General features: G+C 42.1%; 1 protein-coding gene across 9 annotated transcripts in view; it reads left to right on the forward strand.

The window, feature by feature from the left end:
• ASXL2 (ASXL transcriptional regulator 2) overlaps positions 1-24531 on the forward strand; it is a 228384-nt gene that overhangs the window by 40239 nt on the left and 163614 nt on the right. For all 9 annotated transcript variants that reach the window (XM_039531275.1, XM_039531276.1, XM_039531278.1 and 6 more), the window contains one exon: positions 23553-23635. In XM_039531275.1, the coding sequence (XP_039387209.1) occupies positions 23553-23635 (83 nt within the window). The remainder of the gene's footprint in view (positions 1-23552; positions 23636-24531) is intronic.

Genomic DNA, 24531 nt, shown 5'->3' on the forward strand with positions numbered 1-24531 from the left:
TAAATCTTTTACTGGACGAACTTCTGTTGGTGAGGGGGACAAGCTTTCGAGCTTATTCCGAGCTCTTCTTCAGGTTGTAGAAGAGAGACATATCTTCAGTTCATGGTGAGAGAGACAGGGAATCCCAGCTTTCCAGTGCTGTGTGCAGTGTTGGGGAGGGGCTCTCTCCAGGATGGATTGAGATAGCAGACTATAAAACCGGATCTCAGACCTATGTCACTTTCTTTTTGTGCTCCTTTCTAGGCTGTTCTCGGGAGTGGAGAAATAGGAAACACTTAAACTTTATTAAAAGGAAACTTTGCAAGCTCTTTGCAAAAGAAGAGCTTGTTTGAGTTTGGTGTTTGGTCAGACTGATCCACGGCGTAGTTTGGCCTGTTGGTACTGGCATGCAGTAATTTGTATGCTAAAGACTCTGCGTAACAGAGGCATGGGTACTGCGTGATCTGTTGACCGAGGGTTTAGCTCCAGTTCAGCTCCCTGCCTGGCTCACGTGCTTGGGAGGAGGGTTAGAAAAGTGCAGAGAATATCTTGAAGGCGAAGCTCCACACCCAGGATCCCAGGACTCTGTTGAATTCAGTTTTGTTTACTTTCTGATGTGGTTTACTTCCTTGTTCCTAAACAATAACTCTAAGTAAAAAGTCTTGCTGACTGCAGCTAAAGTAGTCTCCTGTCATTTACCAGTTCAGACACTACAAGCTAGTTAAAGCTAAAACTGCAGATTGTGTACTACTTACAAACATGTACAAATACCTAACGGAAGCATTTAATGAATTCTTTTTCAATTTCCTGGGATGTTTTATTTACATTTAAACATTTTGTTACAGTATTTACATCCTGATCTCTCCAGTCTTGTGCAGTGCAGGACACGCAGGAAGTGCAACAAACTATAATCCAATGAGTTGGAGTCTATTTTCACTGTCCTAGCTTTATAGATTTCAAAGTCAGAAAGGACCCATTGTGATCATCTAGTCTGACCTACTGTGTAGCTGAGGCCATAGACCTTCCCCAACAGAATTCCTAGAGCAGATGGTTTAGAAAAATACCCAATTTTGTTACCCAATTTTGATTTAAAAATTGTCAGCGATGGTCTTTCTGTCTGTCTTTCTCTGCTAGATTGAAAAGTCTGTTATCAAATATTTATTCCCCATGTAGGTACTTTATAGAAATTGACACCCCTTAACCTTCTCTTGTTAAGCTAAATAGATAGACTCAAGGAGTTCAATCACTATAAAGCATATTTTCTAGTCCCTTAATCATTCTCATGGCTCTTCTCTGAGACCTCTCTAATTTATCAACATCCTTATTGAATCCTGGTCACCAGAACTGCACACACTATTCCTGCAGCAGTCAAACCAGGGTCAAATTCAGAGGTATAATAACCTTGTTACTCCTACTTGTGATTCCCCTGTATATGCATCCTAGGAACGCATTAGATTTTTGACCACAGCATCACAGTGGGAGCTCATGTTCAGCTGATTATCCACCATGACCTCCAAAGCTTTTTCAGAGTCACTGTTTCCCGGGGTAGACCATCCTGTAAGTCTGACCTAGATTCGTTGTTCCTAGCTAGATACTGTCATAGGTTTCACCCCCACTCTGGACTTTAGAGTACAGATATGAGGACCTGCATGTGAACGCCTAAGCTGAATTACCAGCTTAGATCTGGTTTTTGCGGCCACCTAGGAAGTACTAACTCCCTTCCCTGAGTAGTCTTGAGAGACTTCTTCACCAGTTTCCTGGTGAACACCGATCCAACCCCTTGGATCTTAACACAAGGAGAATTTAACCATCCTGCTTCCTTTCCCCCACCAATTCCTGGTGAGTCCAGATCCAATCCCCTTGGATCTTAACACAAGGAGAAATCAATCAGGTTCTTAAAAATAAGACTTTTAATTAAAGAAAAGAAAGGTAAAAGAAGAAAAACCTCTGGGAGAGATTAGCATACCAGCTACTCTCACAGACAAACTTAGTACACAAAAGAATTTCCAATTTGATTATTTCTCTAATTGCACAAAGACAAAGTCACAAAAAAACCCCCATAAACCTATTTATTCTTTTCTAAAACTTACTACTCTGATAAGAGGCTGGTTTCTTGATTTCCCCCCCCCCCCCAGCCAAAACTGAAACTGACTTTAAACAAAGGAAACTTCCCTCCTTCCTTTTGGAACATCTTGTTCCCCCATTGGTTCCTCTGGTCAGGTGTCAGCTAGGCTAGGTGAACTTCTTAACCCTTTACAGGTAAAAGAGGCATTAACCCCTAACTATCTGTTTGACAGATACATTTGCATTTAATGGTATAAAAATGCATATTGTTTGCTAGCGCCCAGTTTACCAAGTGATCCAAATTGCTTTGTGTCACTGACCTATTCTGTTCACTATTTACTAGTCTCCCAATTTTTGTCATCTGCAAACTTTATCAATGATTTTGTTTTCTTCCAAGTTATTAATAAAAACGTTAACTAATGTCAGACGAAGGACCAATCCCTGTGGGACCCTATTAGAAACACCCCTATTCAGTGATAATTCCCCACTTACAATTTACTTTTTGAGACCTATCAGTTGGCACACAGTAAATGGATTAAAAGATGGCTAAGTTAGTTTTATATTCTAGTTTTTTAAATCAGAATGTCATGCTGTACTAAGTCAAACACCTTACAGAAGTCTGTTACATCAGTACAATTACCTTTATCCACCAAACTTGTAATCTCATCGAAAAAGATATCCGGCTAGTTTGACAGGACCAGTTTTTCCATAAATCCATTTTGATTGACATTAATTATATTACATTTCTGTATTAATTGAGTTCAGTATCAGCTGCTCCATTATCTTGCCCAGGATCTATGTCAGACTGACAGGCCTATAATTATCTGGGTATCCCATTTATCCTTTTAAAATATTGGTACAACATTAGCTTTCTTCCAGTTGTCTGGAACTTCTTCCCCAGTTTTCAAAGACTTATTGAAATTCATCATTAATGGTGCAGTGAGCTCCTCAGCTAGCTCTTCTAACATTCTTGTATGCAAGTTATTTGGCCCTGCTGATTTAAAAATGTCTATTTTTTTTAATAGCTTCTGTTTAACACCCTTCTTTGATACAAGTGGAATGGAAAGAGTTCAGTACAGTTTAAAATGGAGAGCATAAAGGATGAAACATAACTTGGTCAGCTTTCAGATATAATAATCTGTGGTGTTACTAATAATATGCCTAAAATGATTGATCTAGGTTTTACTTTTAGTTCCACTTTGTACTTCATTCTTCTAATGCACTGACCCTGGAGATGGACAAATTAAAGCTGGTCAGGCCTGCTGCAGCAGATTTAGATGGGGCATGGAGTAGAATGGACATGCTAACACTCCTTAATCCCCAACCAACAGCAACTGCAGTAGAGACACCTCTCTGACATGCAAGATGTGGGATGCCTTCAAAGCCCCAAAGTGGTCTTTAACATCAAATGTAATCTTCATTGAATGTTACTGACTGTGATAACTGACTTTCTCAGCCTTGTCTACACTGGGAAAATGAGGTATATTTAGCAAATGTTAGGTAACCCATGTGTGACAGTCTGTACCCCTATGTTCACCATTTTAAAGACTATGATAAGTTTTGTACAAAGTATGCCCTGTGAGGTATCATTTGAAAACTCATAATTTGCTGATCATTATTGTCCTGGGCAAATGTGTGGCAACATTGTACGTAAAGTTATAAAATTGTACTGAATAAGATATGTTCCAAGTCTACGGAAACAGCTTTCTCGCACCACCTCAGATGCCAGAAATCTCTTTGCTGTCTGTCATTCAACCTGTCTTCTTTCAAATGCCTCCTCAAGACTTGGTTCTTCCAGTTTGTCTTACTTTGCTAATCTCCACTTCTGTAAGATTTTTCGTCACTGAAAGGGCAAGCATCAGTGCTGCATCACCACAGCTGCATCAATGCAGCTGAGCCGCTATCTGGTGAAGACGCGCTATGCAGATGGAAGAGTGCTCTTCCATTGGTATAATTACTCCACCTTGTTGAGAAGCAAAAACTGTATTGGCAGGAGAGCGTCTTCACGTGCTTTTTCACATGCCTGAGCAACATAAGTTATATCGACTTAGGCTGTAGTGTAGAATTGCCCAAAATGTATGTTTGTTCACTTACAATTAAAATCTATAACCTGTTCATACACAACTAAAAGGAACTAACAAATCATATCCCATGACCTTGTAGGGTTCAAACTGGGGCTGTCAAGTGAATAAAAAATTAAACAGTAACAATACCATTTATTTAAATATTTTTGGATGTTTTCTACATTTTCAAATATTGATTTTAATTACAACACAGAATACAAAGGGTACAATGCTCACTTTTGTATTTATTTTTTATTACAAATATTTGCACTGTAAAAACAAAACAAGTAGTATTTTTCAATTCACCCAATACAAGTACTATAGTGCAATCTGTCATGAAAGTTGAACTCAAAAATGTAGAATTATGTACCAAAACAATGTATTAAAAAATAAAACAATGTAAAACTTTAGAGCTTACAAATCCACTCAGTCCTACTTCTTGTTCAGCCAATCACTCAGACAAACAAGATTGTTTACATTCACCTGAAATGTCACCTGAAAGCGAGCACAGGCGTTCACATGGCACTGTTGTAGCCAGTGTTGCAAGATATTTACGTGCCAGATGCGTTAAAGATTCATATGTCCCTTCATGCTTCAACCACCATTCCAGAGGACATGCGTCCATACTGATGGGTTCTGCTAGATAACAATCCAAAGCAGTGTGGACCAACGCATGTTCATTTTCATCATCTGACTCAGATGCCACCAAGAGAAGGTTGATTTTCTTTTTTCATGGTTTGGGTTCTGTAGTTTCCACATCACAGTGTTGCTCTTTTAATACTTCTGAAAGTATGCTCCACACCTCATCCCTCTCAGATTTTGGAAGGCATTTCAGATGCATAAATCTTGGGACGAGTGCTGTAGTTATCTTTAGAAATCTCACGTTGGTACCTTCTTTGCATTTTGTCAAATTTGCAGTGAAAGTGTTCTTAAAATGAACAACATGTGCTGGTCAACATCAGAGACTGCTATAACATGAAATATACGGCAGACTGCAGGTAAAACAGAGTAGGAGACATACAATTCTTCCCCCAAGGAGTTCAGTCACAAATTTAATTAATGCATTATTTTTTAAACAAGCATCATCAGCATGGATGCATGTCCTCTGGAATGATGGCTGAAGCATGAAGGGACATATGAATCTAGTGCATCTGGCACGTAAATATCTTGTCATGCCAGCTACAACAGTGCCATGCGAATGCCTGTTCTCACTTTCAGGTGACGTAATTAGGAGATGGGCAGCAGTATCTCCCATAAATGTAAACAAACTTGTTTCTTTTAGCAATTGGCTGAACAAGAAGTAGGCCTGAGTGGACTTGTAGGCTCTAAAGTTTTACATTATTTTGTTTTTCAGTGCAGTTATGTGTGTAAAAAAAAATAAAAAAAAAATCTACATTTGTAAATCTACACTTTCATGATAAAGAGATTTCACTCCGGTACTTGTATGAGACGAATTGAAAAATACTGATTATACTAACCTCGTTATCTCTAGACTCATTCTTGCCTGCATATTTATACCTGCCTCTGGAAATTTCTACCATATGCGTCTGATGAAGTGGGTATTCACCCACGAAAGCTTATGGTCCAATACGTCTGTTAATCTATAAGGTGCCACAGGACTCTCTGTCACTTTTTACAGATCCAGACTAACATGGCTACCCCTCTGATACTGTTTATTTTGTTTATCATTTTTACAGTGCAAATATTTGTAATAAAAAATAATATAAAGTGAGCACTGTACTCTTTCTATTCTGGGTTCTAATTGACATTGATATATTTGAAAACGTAGAAAAAAAATCCAAAAATATTTAACACATTTCAATTGGTATTCTATTGTTTAACAGTGCGATGAATCGCGAAAATTTTTTTTAATCATGATTAATTTGAGTTAATTGTGTGAGTTAACTGCAATTAATCGACAGCCCTAGTTCTAACACCTGACCTTCTCATCCATCTTTTCCTTTTATAAATCCTTGCTGTCCTTGTCTAGATTAGGCAGTCCTGTCCTTGTGCTGGGGAGTTCACAATATTTTAGATCAGTGGTTCTCAAACTGGGGGTCAGGACCCCATTGTAATGGTGTCACCAGGGCTGGTGTTAGACTTGCTGGGGCCCAGGGCCGAAGCTCAAGCCCCACCCCCAAAGCCTGAGCCCCACTGCTTGGGGCCAAAGCCGAAGCCCAAGGGCTTTAGCCCTGGATGATGGGACTCAGGCTTTTGGCTTTGGCCACACTGCCCGGGAGGCAGGGCTCAGGCTTTGGCCTCTGGGGTCGTATAGTAATTTTTGTTGTCAGAAAGGGGTTGCAGTGCAATGAACTTTGAGAACCCCTGTTTTAGATTCAGTGCATTTGTTTGAATGTGAAAAGCTCTATTGAAGGCTTTTCTGTTGTTCCTCTCACTGTTCGTGTTTCAGTGTGAAGTATTAATACTATTGCCGTGTGTTGCCAAGACGGAGCAGAGTTGTGTCTCCTGTACTCCTTTCCCTACTGGCTTTGTCCGAGCTTCAGAACGAACTTTCCCTTCCTACTCTTCTTTTATCCTTGCCTCTGTGTATTCCAGGTGAGACTCCTATGCTTGGAACCCCTCCCTTGATGGTCCCCCGGGCCTCCAGACTCTTTGAAGTCTCTCCTTTAGTACACTTCTTCCTGTTGCAAACTGCAGCCTTTCTGATGCCTGCATCCAGTGGTCTGTATTCTGGATCTGTAGGATGCCTTTTTGGCCTAAAGCTGTCTGTGGCAAGTGCTTAACACACTTCTGATGCTGTGGAGGCTAGGGAATGGGGAAAGGGGCAGTGCACTTCTTCCGGGGAGAGGGGGGGGGGCATTTTTCTGCAACAGAAATGCAGATGTTCCAAAGCAGTGTTTGTTTTCAGTTTGTTTTGATTGTTTCAGCTGCTCCCAATGACACAGATCTTGAGAGCTAGTTTCCTGTCGCAGTTTAGTACCTGTTTCCTTATACCTAAGACTGATCTGCCATAGTTTAAAAAAGAAAATGTGGACCTCATTGGCAGTGCTGCTTTAACATGGCTTGCTGCCTTTTTTGGAAGCCCCTTCTTTTCGAGCTGAGAGAAGCTGCAGCATCTTCATTGATCAGCTACATTTTTGAGCCAAAATAGGGGTGATATCCCTCAGAACTGTTTTTATCTCCCTCAACTAGAACAGCCAGCCAGAAGCATACTTTGAGACGGTGTAAATTTTAGAAGTTAAAACACTGGGGAAAACAGCAACATGTGTAGAGATCTTTTATGGCTCTCTGCCTCTCTAATTACATCAGTGCTGCCCCTTCCTTCTTGACCTGATTTCTGATTAAAACCTTGAATAGCACTTGGATAATTGCATGAGTAGAAAAGATACTTGAAATTGGGTCAAGTCCTCTCAGAGCTGTTCTCCCTCCTCCTTTCCCCCTCACCTCTCTAATTATTGCCAGAACAAAATTACAGTATTTAATATGCCGACTCTAACTGTCTTGCCGAGGGAATGAGTGAAGAGGAATTTCACAGGAGACATGGTGTTATCACTGCCTATTTCTCATTCTTTCACTGTTTGTGGTGCAGAGACAATTTACTGTTCCCTCTCTCCTCAAAGGGACATAATGAGCACCTGGAAATGACACCCAGCACCATTACCTAGTCTTTTAGTTGTTGAAGATGGAATTTTGACTGCAGAGAGGAAGGACTAGGATTTAGTGGCCTGTCTCACTGGACAACTAAATCCCCTGTTTGCTTTCTAGAACAAACTGCACTGAAACAAAATGTTAAAATACAGGGCTAGTAATGCACAAGGTGGTGAAACAAACAGAAGTACATGACAGATGTTTTCTTCAGTGCTCTGTGAGGCTCAACATCTGTCAGCTGGCATGGATTCCATGACACTCTCTTGGTTTGTTTAGACATAAATAAAGCAAATTCCAGGGTTTCCTGCATGTGGCAAGATATGACAAACAGCTGAAGAAGCTTCAGTTGGAACTGGTAAATTTAACCTCTCATTTACATGGGAGACTAATAAATAGCAACCCTGCATTGACACCAATGCCAGACTCAGAAGGCTCATTGAAAATACATTAACAGGTCAAAGTTCTTTCTCCCTCCTGATATTGGTAAAGAAAACAAGTCTTAAGGAAATACATAGAGAGCAGGTAAACTAGATTACTGTAAACAAACAAATCTTTAATCCAACTCTTGCCAGGAGACTCCTCAATATGTATTCTAACAAACCTCCAGGCTTGAACACTGCATTGCTGCGTGATCCCCAGTGGTATTAGGAGTTGCCATGGCGTAACGGAACGTGGCCAAAAGAATACTCTGATCATATATGCAATAAGAGATCACTCGTATAATACATGTATGACTTCCATGGGAGTTTTGTCTGGCTAATGAATGCAGGATTGGGTTCCAACCACCCCTCAAAAAGAGTAAAGGTGATAAAGCTCCTGGGATCAACAGTTATTTACCAAAGCATTCAAATCCTCTGCCTATATAGTCCTGTTTACGTTTGCACTTGCAGGATTCCTGAGTAGGTAGGCACTCTGCATGGATGTTACACCTGTGTACTCAAGCACGGTCATTTATAACTACACTGTCATAACTGTTGTCACTCCTTTCTTCCCTCCTTCCAAGAAATAAACTCACCCGAGAAAATATTTTTCCATAATGGTATGTCACCTAGCAGTAGACAAGCCTGTCAGTCATCCTGACCTGCTCCTTCCACACTGTACAAAATATGCAAGGAGCTACTTCATACCCTCTCCATCTTTTTCTTCCTGAAATCATGGAAAAATCATCACGGTTTTCCTGTGGTGTGCCCCTCTTAATGGGGCATACATTAGATGGTAGCATTCAGATATCAGGCATTCAAATCCTACTTTAACTTCCTTGTAGGGAAAGCAGCAAAGAGTCCTGTGGCACCTTATAGACTAACAGACGTTTTGGAGCATGAGCTTTTGTTGGGTGAATACCCACTTCATCAGATGCATGTAGTGGAAATTTCCAGGGGCAGAGGTGTGTGTGTGTGTGTATATGTATGTGTGTGTATATGTATATGTATATAGTGATACAGCATGGCCAGAGGGCAGCAGGAGAGTGTTAGCAGGGAGCCTTATTCCCTGCAAGGGGTGGAAGGTTTGCTATAGATTAACTAGAGCACCTGAAGCCAATTAGAGTACCAGCAGTGAGTCACATGATATAAACCCCTGCTTCAGGTCAGACAGTGTGGGTTGCTGGAGCAGGAAGGTTTGGTTGGAGCAGAGAGCGGTTTGAAGGAGTTGAAGCAGAGAACAGTTTTGAAGAGAGACAAAAGGAAAGTTTGGAAGAGTGCTGCGGTGGGCTGAGAAGTCCAAAAACCCTAGGTAAGGGGCACTTGGCTTGTGTAGAAGGAAGGCGGCAAGAAGCCCCTCCACAAGCTGAAGGGCAGGAGAGGGAAGTAACCCAGGGGAAGGAACCACCAGTACAAGTGGTTCACCACTAACCTCAGGGCCCCTGGGTTGGGACCTGGAGAAGAGGGCGGGCCCAGGTCCCTCCCTCTCCACTCCCCTCCTCAGGGACACTAGTGGGGTAATTAAAAATACCGCTTCAGAGGCAAGCAATGGCGCCCTGAACCTTCCCCAAAGAAGAGAGAGCGCGAGACCCAGCATAACAGTACCGGCAATTTACCACAATATATATATATGCAAGCAAGAAGCCGGCTAGAGATAACGAGGTTAGTTCAGTCTGGAGAGTGAGTGTAATACAGCAGTCTCCCTGATTGAAGTGAGTGGGCTAATGTGCAAAGGTTCTCCAGTGAATTTAAATGTGTTAGTTCATTCATTGTCTAATGCCAGAATGTAATGTCTGGGAATGATGCAAGCCTAATGATCTCTGGTTCAGATTGCAGAGCAGTTTTATTCTGCAGCTCTTGAATTCTGTCATTAGGGTTATAGAGGAGTCCGATACCCAGAAGGAGCTCACTATATAAGCTTGTTGTAAACTGCTGGAGAAAACAAGCACTAGCATCTGTCTATATGTTTGCACTATTCCAACTAGTTATTTGCCAGGCTAAGACTCTGTATTGGAGTTTAACTTGAGTTTTGCGTTTAGCTTCCCTTTAACTTCTGACTAAAACGTTTTTAGAAAGATGGCAAGAATGCAGTAAACAAGATTGCCTTGTGAGGCATGGGCTGGGGAACTATGAGCGTGAAGTGTATCCTGTGAAAAATGGATGTGCACACTCAAACATTGTGTAAGAAATTAATATTGGCAACATAACTAAAAATTGCATCAATATCGCCCAGGAAGTAGAAACATGATAGAGAGGGTCGCAAGGACTCTGGAGGAATTATAGCCATGCAGAAGAATGATGAAAAGAAGGTTAGTAAAAATCATTCTTCAAATGTCCAAGTAGTGTGAGCAGCCAGCCAAGGCTAAGGGTATTAAAGAACAGCAATGAAAACTTATTGACAGATGAGATTGAGATGGCTCAGTGCTGGAATTGCTTTTTCTTTCTTGGTATTCATGCAGGTAGCTGAAGGTCAGATCCCTAGGATGCATTGTCCTACTGATAATAACTTCAAGGTTTCATGATCTTAAAAAAGAGCAGATTATTGGGAAATGAAGGTGGTTGATGTATCAGGCCTAGAAGAAGGACATTCCAGATGCTTTGGAAGGGAGTGTGTAGGGAGTAATCAAGCAAAATAACACTACCTATTCCAGACCTTTTTTCATGACTTGAGAATGAGGTATTGGTACCAAACACTGGACCAGGGAGGTAGCGCAGTTTCAATATGGATTCAAGTGACCTAGATAGCTAGATAGTTATAGAATTGTTCTAATTTTCTGTGTGAGCTGTTGGAAATGCTGATAATTTGGTAATATTGAAATGTATCACTTGGCGAATGAGGTTTCTTGAGAGAACATTCTAGTAGGTAATTTTTTTTTGTTTTGTTTTTTTGTTAATTGAAAAGTTAAAATGGTGGAGTCGGGTGGGCCCAGGCCTCCCTACCCAGGCCGCCGCTCCCCTGGTGGCGGCCCCTTTCTCTTCCCCAGATACTGGCCATTGGGCCTCACTGCCCCATACCTAGGGGCTGTGACATTGACTTCGGCCATTGGGTCGTATTACTTTGTACCAGAGGGCTGTTATATGTACCTTGGCCTCCAGCACATATTGCTCTGCGCCTGAGAGCAGTTATATTGACTCTAGCCTCTAGACCGTGCTGCCCTGTATCACATTTTGCATCCAGTGCAGCCCTTGGAGAACTCTTGGTTTGGATGGGCTATGAACAGCTCAGTGAACTGGAATGAGCAAATGTACCTTGTTCACACCACCCCCTTCAACCACATACAGCCTGTTCAACCAGGGGGAAGGAGACACTCCTGACTTTCAGTTCCACTGCCAGTTAGACTGTACAGCTTGCATATCAGATAATGGCGCAGTTTTGCATATGCTTGCACTTTTTTACCTTTTTAAATAGTTATTTGTAGACAGGCAGCAGTGATGTTTGAAATGGTTTTCAGAATACTTCTGATTATTTTAATACATTTTTTGGTGAACACATTGGTCTTGGTTGACCACTATGTTGGCGAGTAAGTTCTTGGAAAAAGGAATGGTCGGGAAATTGTATCCAAAGCTTTTAATAAAGTCACACTTGTTTTTACAAACACACAAAATCAATTGCAAATAATAGTAAATGTCAAATTATTTGCTATTTGACTACCACAGAACACAGCATTGCATTCCTCCACATGCATCATAAGATGAAGTGAATGAAGAAGTGCACATGTGTGCATACAGTAACTCCTCACTTAGTCCTCCCGCTTAACGTTGTTTCGTTGTTACATTGCTGATCAATTAGGGAACATAGTTGTTTAAAGTTGCAATGCTCCACTCTTACATTGTTTGGCTGCCTGCTTTCTCCACAGCTGGCAGCCTCTCTATGCCCCCTCGCCCCCCGACCCCCAGCGCCTGCCGCCGTCAGACCCTGTGGATCAGTGCCTTCCCCCTCGTCCCCCCACCTCCTGTCCGTGGCAATCAGCTGGCTTGCGGCGTTTTGGAGGCAGGAGAGAGGGGGGAGGAGCAAGGACTCGGCACACAGGCTCCCCCCCCCTCCCCTGCCTCCCGAACGCCGCAATCAGCTGGCTTGCAGTGTTTAGAAGGGAGGGGAGGGAGGGGGAGGAACTAGGATGCAGTGAGCAAAGTAAAGGGGGAGAAGAGGCGGGTTAAGGGTGGAGGCTTGGGGGAAGGAGTGGAGCGGGCAGGCTGAGGGTTGAGCCCCCTGCCCCTGGTGCTTGCAGAGTAGGGGAAGCTGCCCTGAAACCTACCCCCCCCTCCATTTACATTCATTCTTATGGGGAAATTGGATTAGCTTAACATCGTTTCACTTAAAGTCACATTTTTCAGGAACAGAACTATAACATTAAGTGAGGAGTTCCTGTATGTGCACAAGGCATCTTTTAGTTCCCTTGCTTGCCTGGACTCAACCCCAGTGATGACGGGTGCACTTTCTGATTGCCTGTACAAACCATCGGTGTCCTTGAAACTGCTCCAGGTGGAAATTCTTGCCTTTACCCTCACAGATATTGTGACGTGCTGTGCCCTGCGCACAATATGGATGACACGTACCACACTGGCATTCAAATGGTTTTGTAGGCAGCGCCATCTTGGCTTCAACATGCCAAATGTGTATTCTAGCGTCATCTGCAACAGCTAAGTGTGTAATTAAACCTTCTGCCGGGTGCTCTGTGGTCAGGGTACAATTTTATGAACTAGGGCAGTAGAGTGTAAAATAGCAGGAGGCACAGTCACCATGTTGATAACTCTAGTTCGGAATTAATAAGATCCCTACTTGTCCAAACAGGTAACTGATACTGGTGTGCTGATGAGATTTGGCATGCACCTTCCTTGCACATCCCATGTTGATGATCATGAACCTGTCTTTATGGTCAGCCAATGCCTGCAGAATGATGTAGTGGTATTTGCTGGTGACACATTCAAGGGCTTCTAATGGTGGGCAAACTGTAGGCACATGAGTGCCATTGATGTACCTAGGAGAACTTGGGAAGCCTATTCTCCTAAAACCAGCTGTTATTTCATGCATGTTAACTATGTCTGCCACCCAGACTCCCACTGCCACATCAGTGACACTTGACTTCCCAATGCTAAATGAGTTAACCATGGACCCGTAGCAGTTTTCCTGGTCACTGTAGTAACCTGTTTCTGTACTGGTATGGCCTCCCTTGTTTGCATGTCCTGCTGCTGGAGGATTGGAACAAGCTCCTCGCATAGCTCCATGGCCCTATGTTGTTTAACATTTTATCAGTCACATGGAAGAAAACATAGTCATGACTGATAAAGTTGGCAGATGACACAAAATTGGGGAGTGGGAAATAATAGAGGACAGGTCACTGCTACAGAGTGTTGTGGATCACTTGGTAAGCTTTTCTCCCCAATCACACTCCTACATAGAGTGCTACTACAGATCAAGCAGGGATCAAGATTAATGGCCTCAGTGTGGTGCCACCAACACTGGTTCTCCTCTCGACTGGAACTCTGTGGCAACTCCAGTCTCACTCCCGTTGCACCTGGATTTGATCTCTCAGGGCCATGTTTGACTGCTCCACCCAAATCTGCATTCCCTTCATTCAACGTCCTGGAAACTCCATGGCTAAATCCCAGAGAAAAGGTTTGCTCAGAGCAAGTTTTGCTAGGTGTTACCAATTAGTAGAAAGCCCTCCACCAGGGCTGCCTACCTATCAAAATGGAAGTGGTTCTTGATTTGGGCTTGCCAAACTGGAGTCTCACTGATGTATTCATCCATCCAACATATACTCACCTTTTTTTTTTGCACTTGAAACAGCAAGGTTTAGCAATTGCCTGTATCAAGGTTCATCTGGCAGCAGTATTTGCTTTCCCTCCTTGCATGGATAGCCATTCTGTTTTTTTCAAATTACATGACAGTCAGATTCCTTAAAGGCCTGGAAAGGTTGTATCCTCAATTAAGAGAGCCCCTTTTCCCCCTTGTGGCTTGAACCTGGTCTTGTCTAAATGTATGGGACCACCATTTGAGCCGTTAGCAATGTGCTCCTTACTATACCTCTCTTGGAAAGTGGTTTTCCTAATTGCCACCACTTCTGCCAGAAGAGTCTCTGAACTGCGTTCCCTGATATTCGAGCCACGATGTACATTCTTTAAAGATAAGGTATACTTACAACCTCATCTGAGTTTCCTCCCTAAAGTAGTTTCAGATTTTCATAGCAATCAAGCTACTTACTTACCTGCATTTTCCCCAAAACCTCATGCAAATAGGAATGAAGGACAACACACATAGGACATTAGATGAGCACTAGCATTCTACATAGACGGCCAAACTGTTTCAGAGGTCCACTCAGCTGTTCCTGGCTATAGTGGACATAATGAAAGGTCTCCCAATCTCCTCACAGACAACTTTGTCTTGGATAAGATAATTTGCCTGTTCATAACAAGTACAGATACATGAAATGTTTTACCACCAAGATATGTGAGTGCTTTGCTCAGCGCATCTTCTGGAAGCTGACAAACACCCATTGGCATGTACTGTATAAACTGAAAATTCTCTTAAGGTGATTAAAGCTGTTATTTCTGATCCTCTGGTTGGCTTCTCTGTAACACTAAAAGATGGAAAAACCTGCAATACCAACAATGTGGTGGGAATCCTGTAGAGGGTTGTATACTTGCTTCCATTTAGAGTCAGTATCTGGTTAAACCACCAGTAGAAGCTCCTCAAATGATTAAACACTTTATTCAAGTAATAAAATTCTCTTTAAACCATCATTGGGAGCAGGAGAGAAATTGCTTGGTCTGATGATGTCCCTGACCAGTGCTGGTATCAGTCTTATTGCCAGAACATCGCTACAGGCAGGTGGCTAAGAAATGCCAGTTTTGATCTAGAACTCCCTTTCCAAAGCTGGTACAGTTTGCAGGTGGATGAGTGAGTGCTGTTCATTTGGTGTGAGCGTTCTAAACAGTGCACTGAGGTAAACAAGGTCAGCTTAGTTTTAAAACTGCGACAGCACTGATAGGCATAAGAAGAAAAGCCTTTTGGATAAAGCTGCCTTTGCCGAAGAGACTAGACAGGATTGCGGATCCAAGGCTATTTTTTTGAGCTGGCAAGCAGGAGCTCTCTGAGAGGTGTGAACTGCTTCCATTCATCGTGATAGGCTGTTAATTTTAAAAATGTACTAGTTTTAAATATCAGTGTTAACTATTTCACCATTGATCAAAAAACACAAACAAGAGGGTTGATCCTTTAATAAAAGTTCTGCATCGTGTATTGTTTGTTATGTTTCAGGTTGGTATTGAGTAGGCAGAGCTTTTACTCCTGCTTTAGGAAATATAGTCTTAGAAATAGAAAGGACCACGTCCAGTCTAGCTGATTCCATCCTATCAGCCAATATAGTATTCTGCACTGTGTATATTGTGTTGTCTATGTGGCTATAAATTGTGGCCACAAGGTGTCGCTCACGATTCACATTCAGATGTGCTTTAGCTGGTTTCTGTGGCAGGAGGACAGTGTATTCCTTAAAGGTAGCTATGAACTTAAGATCTAGGTGAAGCTATCCTCTCCCCACATGGGATTTAAACGCATACTAATGTCTGTCATGTTGGCATGTGTTTAAAGTTCAGTAAATGATGACTTATCCCTCTTCTCTACTGTTGTAGTACTTTATTTCCTCTTGTTTTCCCTGTTTCTTTCTGGTCTCATTTGCTGGTGCTTCCTTGCATGCTATCATGTTTGTATTGGTGGTGGCAGTGAAAAACTCAATTGTTATCTCAGGTCACATTGATACCCCAGCAGAAGAGTCCTGTGTAGCAGAACTTCATAATAAGCCTTTTCCTCTTCCCTATAAATTTCCGGCTGAGAAGGAAGTTGTTCCTCGCAGAGTAAATCTGAGACACAGCAGCTATTGTCTTTAAGTGAAAATAGCAAATATTGTCTGCCTTTTTTCCCTTCAACGAGAGAGAAAATGGCCCCATTTCACTAAAATGGGTGTAGAATGTGCAGTATATGCAGCAAGTTCTAACACCTACAGTAATGGGAATTTTAGAAGCTTTCACTTGTTTTGTAATTGTGCTCAGTTTTTGCTAGTCACTGTGGATAATTAATTATGCTTTGGAGATGGAGGGAGATATATGTGATATCCAAAGTAGCCTTATCCTGAATCGTAGTGACCACTGTACTTTTATGTCTAGAGCTATCTGGTGTCACTATTTATAATAGTATGCAGTGAGGTTGTAGGTGTGTGGTCCCAGCATATTAGGGAGACAAGACGGGTAAGGTAATATCTTTTGTAGGACCAACTTTTGTTGGTGAGAGAACAAGGGACGCTTTTGAGCTTCTTCAGGTCAGGAAGAGCTCTGTGAAGGTCAAAAGATTATCTCTCTCTGGCCTTGTCTGCACTACAGGCAGAGCTGGATCTAAGTTACGCAAATTCAGGTACGTGAATAACGTAGCTGAAGTTGACTTACTTAGATCTACTTACCGCAGGGTCCACACTACGCTATGTCGATGGGAGACGCTCTCCTGTCGACTCCCCTTGTGCTTCTCATTCAGGTAGAGTACAAGTGTCGACGGGCGAGCGATCTGCGGTTGACTTAGTGGGTCCTCACTAGACCCACTAAATCGACCGCTGATGCATTGATCCTCCGGTAAGTGTAGACAAGACACACACCCCCGCCCCCGCAACAGAAGTTGGTCTAATAAAAGATATTACCACACCAACCCGTGTCACACCGTATTTATGGCTTTTTACAACAATTTATAACCCACTTTAACCCCCCCCCCCCCGTTTTTTTTCTTTCACCCTCTGATTGGAAGGGTGTTAACAGGCCATTTCACCATTCATCATCTACGGTAAAAACTGGTGCAAATAACACATGAAAGCTGCAAACAGTTCTTCTGCTACTTCACATTTCTCTTTAGTTGTCTTCCTTACTGCTTAGTGTACAGGTCCGACAGTCATACATTGTTATCTTTTGTACTGCAGTAATGCCGTGTATGTGTGCGTGTGTGCATGCATCTGAGTTCCTATATAACACAGGCCATAGAATTTCATCCAGTAACTCTTCCATGAAGACCTGTAACCTGTGGTTGAATTAAAGCATATTTTCTAATCTTGATTTTGAAGACTGAAAGCGATGAAGCCACTACATCCCTTGGTAAATTGTTTCAATGGTTAATTACCCTTATTGTTACAAATTTGCATCTTTTATTTTCGGTTAGAATGTATCTAGCTTCAGTTTCCAGGCATTGGATTGTCTGATATCTGTCTGCTAGATGAAGGTGCATGCTATTTTCTGCCGTCATAGGTACTTATATACTATGATCCAGTCACCTCTTAAACTTTTGATTGATGAGCTAAATAGACTGGGCTCAAATGTCTCACTGTACAATAGCATGTTTTCCAGGCTTCAAATCATTCTTGTGATTCATCTCTGAACCCTATCCAATTTTTCAATGTTCTTTTTAAAGTGTGGACACTAGTATTGAATACAGTGTTCCAGCAGTGATTATGCCAGTGCTCTGTACTATTTGATGTTCTTGTATTTATACATCCAAGGATTGCATTACTGTTTTAGCCCCAGCACTATGCTATGTGCTAAGACCTGAAAAGGTTTAGAAAAACAACCTATATTCTGTACATTTATCTTAATAGTATGAGGAATATCAAAACTTGTTTTTCTCCTCTTTGGTCGATGTTTCCTTGGAATTGCATATGGCACAAGTCGGAGTTTTCTCATCAGGAACTGAAGGGATGAAAGTGTTTAATGTTTGGGAGAAAAATTGTCTTACTCAGAATCTTAACCACTTCCTATATTTCCTGGAAAATTCTATGCATGGACTAAAGGACTGTTGGAATGAGACTATATCACAAATATCAAGAAAGTGAACCAAAGTGGGGAAGATGAGAGATGAATTTCTGATGTGAAGCAGAATTATTTTTGTCTTAGACAAACATCAGAACATAACATAAGAACGGCCATACTGGGTCAGACCAAAGGTCCATCTAGCCCAGTATCCTGTCTTTCGACAGTGGCCAATGCCAGGTGCCCAGAGGGAATGAACAAAACAGGGAATCATCAAGTGATCCATCCCCTGTCACCCATTCCCAGCTTCTGGCAAACGGAGGTTAGGGACACCATCCCTGCCCATCCTGGCTAATAGCCATTGATGGACCTATCCTCCATGAATTTATCTAGTTCTTTTTTGAACCCTGTTATAATCTTGGCCTTCACGACATCCTCTGGCAAAGAGTTCCACAGGTTGACTGCGCGTTGTGTGAAGAAATACTTCCTTTTGTTTTGTTTCAAACCCACTGCCTATTAATTTCATTTGGTGATCTCTAGTTCGTGTGTTATGAGGGGAAATAAAGAACACTTCCTTATTTACTTTCTCCACACCAGTCATGATTTTATAGACTTCTATCATATTCCCCTTTCGTAGTCTCTTTTCTAAGCTGAAAAGTCCCAATCTTATTAATCTCTCCTCATACGGAAGCGATTCCATACCTAATATTTTTGTTGCCCCTTTCTGAACCTTTTCCAATTCCAGTATATCTCTTTTTGAGATGGGGTGACCTCATCTGCACATAGTATTCAAGATGTGGCTATACCATGGATTTCTGTCAAGGCATTCCCAACATTCTGTTAGCTTTTTCGACTGCCGCTGCACATTGCACAAGAAACAGCAGAACACTAACTTATTTTCCCCTTTGTCATCTTTTGATTTATATTGCATAAAGCTCTTCATGGTTTGGATCCTTGCTTCTTGTGCTTTAAGCATAAGAATGGCCCTACTGGCTCAGACCAATAGTCTATCTAGCCCAGTATCCTGTTGTGACTGGAGTCTCAAGGGGGCCATGCTGAGATTGCTGTGACTGCTCAGTTAGGCAAACCCCACAGAATGGGATAGAAAATCCTTCAAACTAGCAATGAAACCGCTTCCACAACACCTTACTGGTTACCCAGAAACCAAAAACACAGTTCCCTTAAAACAACCGAGACTTGAGCTCCCACCCAGACAGCGAAGTCAAATATGATGAGGATTACAGAAAATCTTGTTCATATACAAAATTCTACCAATCCCAAATAATTGGACACTTTACCCACACCAAGTTAACGAATATCTCAGATCTTACCCAAATACACACTTACAGCCAGTTGTTATTAACTAAGGTTTATTACATAAGAACAGCCATACTGGGTCAGACCAAAGGTCCGTCTAGCCCAGTATCCTGTCCTCTGACAGTGGCCAATGCCAGGTGCCCTGAAGGAATGAACAGAACAGGTTATCATCAAGTGATCCATCCCCTGTCGCCCATTCCCAGCTTCTGGCAAACAGAGGCTAGGGACACCATCCCTGCTCATCTTGGCTAATAGCCATAGATGGACCTATTCTCCATGAATTTATCTTGTTCTTTTTTGAACCTCATTATAGTCGTGGCCTTCACAGCATCCTCTGGCAAGGAGTTTCACAGGTTGACAGTGTGTTGCATGAAAAAATACTTTCTTGTGTTTGTTTTAAACCTACCTATTAAATTAATTGGTTTAACCCTAATTTTTTAGTTTTCATTGGAATAACTTACCAAGGGTTGTGCCATCACTGTCCATTCATTTATTCATTCATCTAGGTGCTTTGATAATGCAATTAAGTCTCAGTCTTGAACCAGGACTCTTAATAAGGATTGTTTTTGAAGCAGGAACATTCTCTCTCTCTCTCTCTCTCTCACACACATTTTAGAATACTTCACGTTGGCAATACTTGGAAAATACTCATTTTCTGGAGGCAGTGAAGGACTTGAACATCCATTTGACTCAGTGCTGTCTAGGTACTCTTAATTGATTCTGTCATTGTATTCTCTGAGCATCTTGCACACATTTAAAAACACAAATATCCATGTATTTCTTCCTTCCCACTCAGTAGGAAAAACTATTTCACACACAAAAGACCCTATAAAGTTAGTCAAAGAGATTATTGTGGGAAAGCCAAGTTGAAGAGACAAGGTTTGCATTTAGTTCTGAATTGGATGAGTTTAGTAGTTATTCTTAATTCTTCTAGTAGCGAATTTCACAGTTGATGTCCTGCTCCTTTTAAAGTTGTTTCCAGTGCTCATGGGCCTCTCTCTTTTGGTAGGCAGTTAGTTGTATTCCACTGGAATAATGTCATGGTTTCAAAGAGAGACTTGACTGGGAAGATGTTAACACTGACCTGTGTTACTAAGCAAAATGGCTGCTGCATTTTGTACCAGTTGGAGCTTTTTCAGGATATGAGACTTCATTCTGTAGAAGAATTGAAGTAATTGAATATGTGGCTTGTTGGATCTCGATCTACTTCTGATGAGATGGGACACAATCTTATTCCATCTAGAAATGTGCATCAGTATAGAACACTTACCATTCTGGGGGAAGGAAGAATATTTGTAGTATCTTCTGAACTGTAGATTTTTTTTCTTTTTTTACCCTTCTCCTTTTCCCAACCTCCCTGTGATGATTTGGGTAATCTGTACATCTTATGAATTCTGGTTGGTATTATGAAGCTGTTATAGCAATTTTCATAGTATTACTGAATAACTATGGTATGTGGATTCTGTCATAGGCTGACAGAGCTGATCACATCTCTGCTAGACTAGGGACAATACTGTCATTAAATCTAAATGGTTGGCTATTCAGATGGAAACACCTAGGGACAATCGGGTTAGCCCAAGCCTCAGAGAACCAGTATTCTTCTACCCCTCAACAGGTGACTGGCATTTAGAGCAATGGAAAATCTCTAGCAGCAGAACAAAGGAACCAGGTGTTGGTGTTGCCACATATAAACTTGAGGGACTCAGACACAAGAAGCTTTGGGCAGGAAAAGAAGTTGGGGGTATGCTTTCATATCAGAGAGGGCTCAGTTCAGCTGTCCAGACGGGTAGCCCTGTTAGTCTGTATCAGCAAAAACAACGAGGAGTCCTTATGGCACTTTAGAGACTAACACATTTATTTGGGCATAAGCTTTTGTGGGCTAAAATCCACTTCATCAGATGCATGGAGTGGAAAATACAGTAGGAAGGTATAAATACACAGTTTAACTGTGTGACCTACCAAGGTCAGAAAACGCAAGCTGAGCTAGAGGGGAAGAAAAGCTACCTGGTTCAGAAGTCAAGCCATGAGCTGCAGAAGAGTCTTGGACACCCGCAGAGGACCTGGACCCCTGCCCAAAGTATACTCCAGAGTGTTGAGGAAAGTGAAACAAGGAGTGTGTGTGTAGGGATGATTATTTTTGTATAGATCTGTGTATTTCTTGTGCTACTAAAGAAGGAGAGTGATGTTTTAGAACCCTGCGCAAAGTGTTTTGTGTTACACCTATCATGTGCTGCTGTTTTAATGTTGATGGACAATGTGGGCCCAAAGAGTCCAAGGTGTTAATATGACCCTGTCACAATTCAACATTAAACAGTTATAAATGAAATTTCTAATGCATAGGCATCAGCTTGCTTAATACCATGGCAAACATGCTAGGAAATTCATGTTAGAGGTTAAAGGTTAGAAATGTATTGATTGAAACATAAAAGGAAAAGAATTAAAACTCACCAAAAAGCATTGAAACGGGAATTGAGTGATTATGCAAAACCAGCTTAATGAAAACCTGTCAACTTCCTCAATAATCATTAGAGTAGATCTTTTAGAAAAACATCCAATCTTGATTTAAAAATTTTAAGTGATGGTGGATACTCCATGACCTTTGGTAAATTGCTTTACCAAATTTACGTCTTGTTTGCGGTCTGGTTTTACAACAGTACCCCTTGAAGAGGTAAACTGTAAATCAGAAAGCTCGCACCTTAGGGTGGAGTTCTGGGAGAAGGTGTGCTTAAGTCCCCAAACTTTTTTGTCCATATCCCCCTTACCTGGTCCGTGTTTCCCCAGGAGCCATGGTCAGGAGCTGGGGCCAGGAGCGATGCTGGCCCTGCAGCTGGGGCCGAGGCTGTGGGCCTAGGGGCTGTGGCCACAGCTGGACCTGTGGCTGATTGCAGGGCTGGAGTGGAGCTGGGGGCAGAGTGGGGCTGGGTGACTCTCCCTCCCCGTCTCCCCATGGGGGCTGGCCCAGGCCCTGGTGCACCTCCCTGAAAGTTCTTCCCTGCCCACTAGTGGTGCACGCCCTAGAGTTTGGGGACCACTGTCTTAAGCTATGGTGGCAGGCCCTAAGGGTTCTAGGGATAAGGCGGTTGGACTGTGAGGTCTTACCTCTCAGGCGGAGGTGCTAGAGGATATGCACCCTAAGAGTGTGCCTAAAGTCTCCAAGACAGGGATCGTGTCTGGACTCTGTTCAGATAGAATCACTGCAGATCGAGGGACGTGATCATTCCCCTCTATTCGACATTGGTGAGGCCTCATCTGGAGTACTGTGTCCAGTTTTGGGCCCCACACTACAAGAAGGATGTGGGAAAACTGGAAAGAGTCCAGCGGAGGGCAACAAAAATGATTAGGGGGCTGGAGCACATGACCTACGAGGAGAGGCTGAGGGAACTGGGATTGTTTAGTCTACAGAAGAGAAGAGTGAGGGGGGATTTGATAGCTGCTTTCAACTACCTGAAAGGGAGTTCCAAAGAGGATGGATCTAGACTGTTCTCAGTGGTAGTAGATGACAGAACAAGGAGCAATGGTCTCAAGTTGCAGTGGGGGAGGTTTAGGTTGGATATTAGGAAAAACTTTTTCACTAGGAGGGTGGTGAAGCACTGGAATGGGTTCCCTAGGGAGGTGGTGGAATCTCCTTCCTTAGAGGTTTTTAAGGTCAGGCTTGACAAAGCCCTGGCTGGGATGATTTAGTTGGGGATTGGTCCTGCTTTGAGCAGGGGGTTGGACTAGATGACCTCCTGAGGTCCCTTCCAACCCTGATATTCTATGATTCTGTGATTGGAAGGGACCTTGAGAGGTCATCTAGTCCAGTCCCTTGCACTCATGGCAGGACTAAGTATAATCTAGGCTTAAAGAGCACAGGATCCAGTGGTCAGTTCCGTCACAGCAGTCTGAGTGTCCAATAGAAGATGTTCATCTAGCTCTGTGATATTCCCCCCCCCTTCACTTTTATGTACGTGCTAAAACAGGCATCCTGCTGTTTTTCGGGATACAGCACTATTTTGCACTTGTAAGTTTTTTTTTCTGATGGTGTAGCCTATATAGACCAATCAGATTTGTCCATCCACTTAAGTGAGAACTAAAAATCCCAATTACGTTCAGTTTTAAATGGTCAAAAGAAATTTGAAGATATGATACAGTATTTATGTATTTATCACCATGGCTTTCAATTATATTCTCAGGTGAAAGGTGTAGGAAAGAGATTCCTGTCTCCTAGTGCTCCCTGGAGACATGAAAACGGTTAAGTGTGGATTTATTTAGGATAAGAGATTTTGTTTTTTGAAAAATTTGAAGATAAGTCATTTTGCCCTCTTCATCTGTTTATGCATGACAGGTCCTGGAGAAATACCCCAATACTCCTATGAGCCATAAAGAGATTCTTCAAGTTATCCAGAAAGAAGGATTGAAAGAAATCAGGTGAGTTGCTCTACCATTCAGTCCTATCTTGTGCATTTGTTTGGTTACTAAATATAAAATTGTAAATTTTTCAAGGCATAAAGGACTTAGGCCCTTAAATTCTATTTTATTAAATGATTCCCAAGTGACTTAAGGTTGTGAATTTTACTCCAAGTGATTCATGCAGTTCATAATTTGTTTCTAAGGAACCTCTATCTGTCTTTGTTTTGCAGCCCTTGTAATTGGTCATAAAAAGGGACGTGCTCTGGTATTTTAGGCTCCAATCTTATTGGGATAATCTTTTTAATGCAAAACTGAAAATTACTATACTAGCTTTTATTAACTTGTATTCACTTTTTAAAATCTGGAATTCAACATTTTTCTGGAGTGTTTTTAGCTCAGATGTTGCCACATTGTACCAGTGCAGAACTGTAAAGAAAAATTAACTAGAAATTAACTAAAACAAACATGTTACTAATTCCCCCCCCCTCCCTTTTTAAAAGAATCCCCTCCTGGCTGGCTGTGAGACTTTGCTAGTACTAGGTTCTGCCCTTACAACAGATCTATGAGAGTGAGCATGACCGACCAGAACAAGCCTCTTCTCAAAGTGCTCCTGTGAGCTCAGCCTCCGTGCTCTAGGACTTGTGTCTAAGGTGGTGTCCTCAGACTGGTAAAAAGGCTGTGTTTAAGGGAGGAAGGAGCATAAAACTAGGTCACTCTCACCCAGTCCTCATAAGAAAAAAGCAGAGGTCTCCTCATGCTGCCTTTTTAAAGAACAGCTCAAGGCTGAAGATGAGTCCTGTTGGCATCCCCTTGGGTACCAGTCACTGTGCTTTTGGTACATGCCTTTTGTGCATGTCTCACCTGGCAGAATCCTTGGCACTGAAGCTCCTGGAACTGACATCATCAGTATCCGG

Source organism: Mauremys reevesii, linkage group 3 (assembly GCF_016161935.1).
Source record: "Mauremys reevesii isolate NIE-2019 linkage group 3, ASM1616193v1, whole genome shotgun sequence".
Classification (NCBI taxonomy): Eukaryota; Metazoa; Chordata; order Testudines; family Geoemydidae; genus Mauremys; species Mauremys reevesii.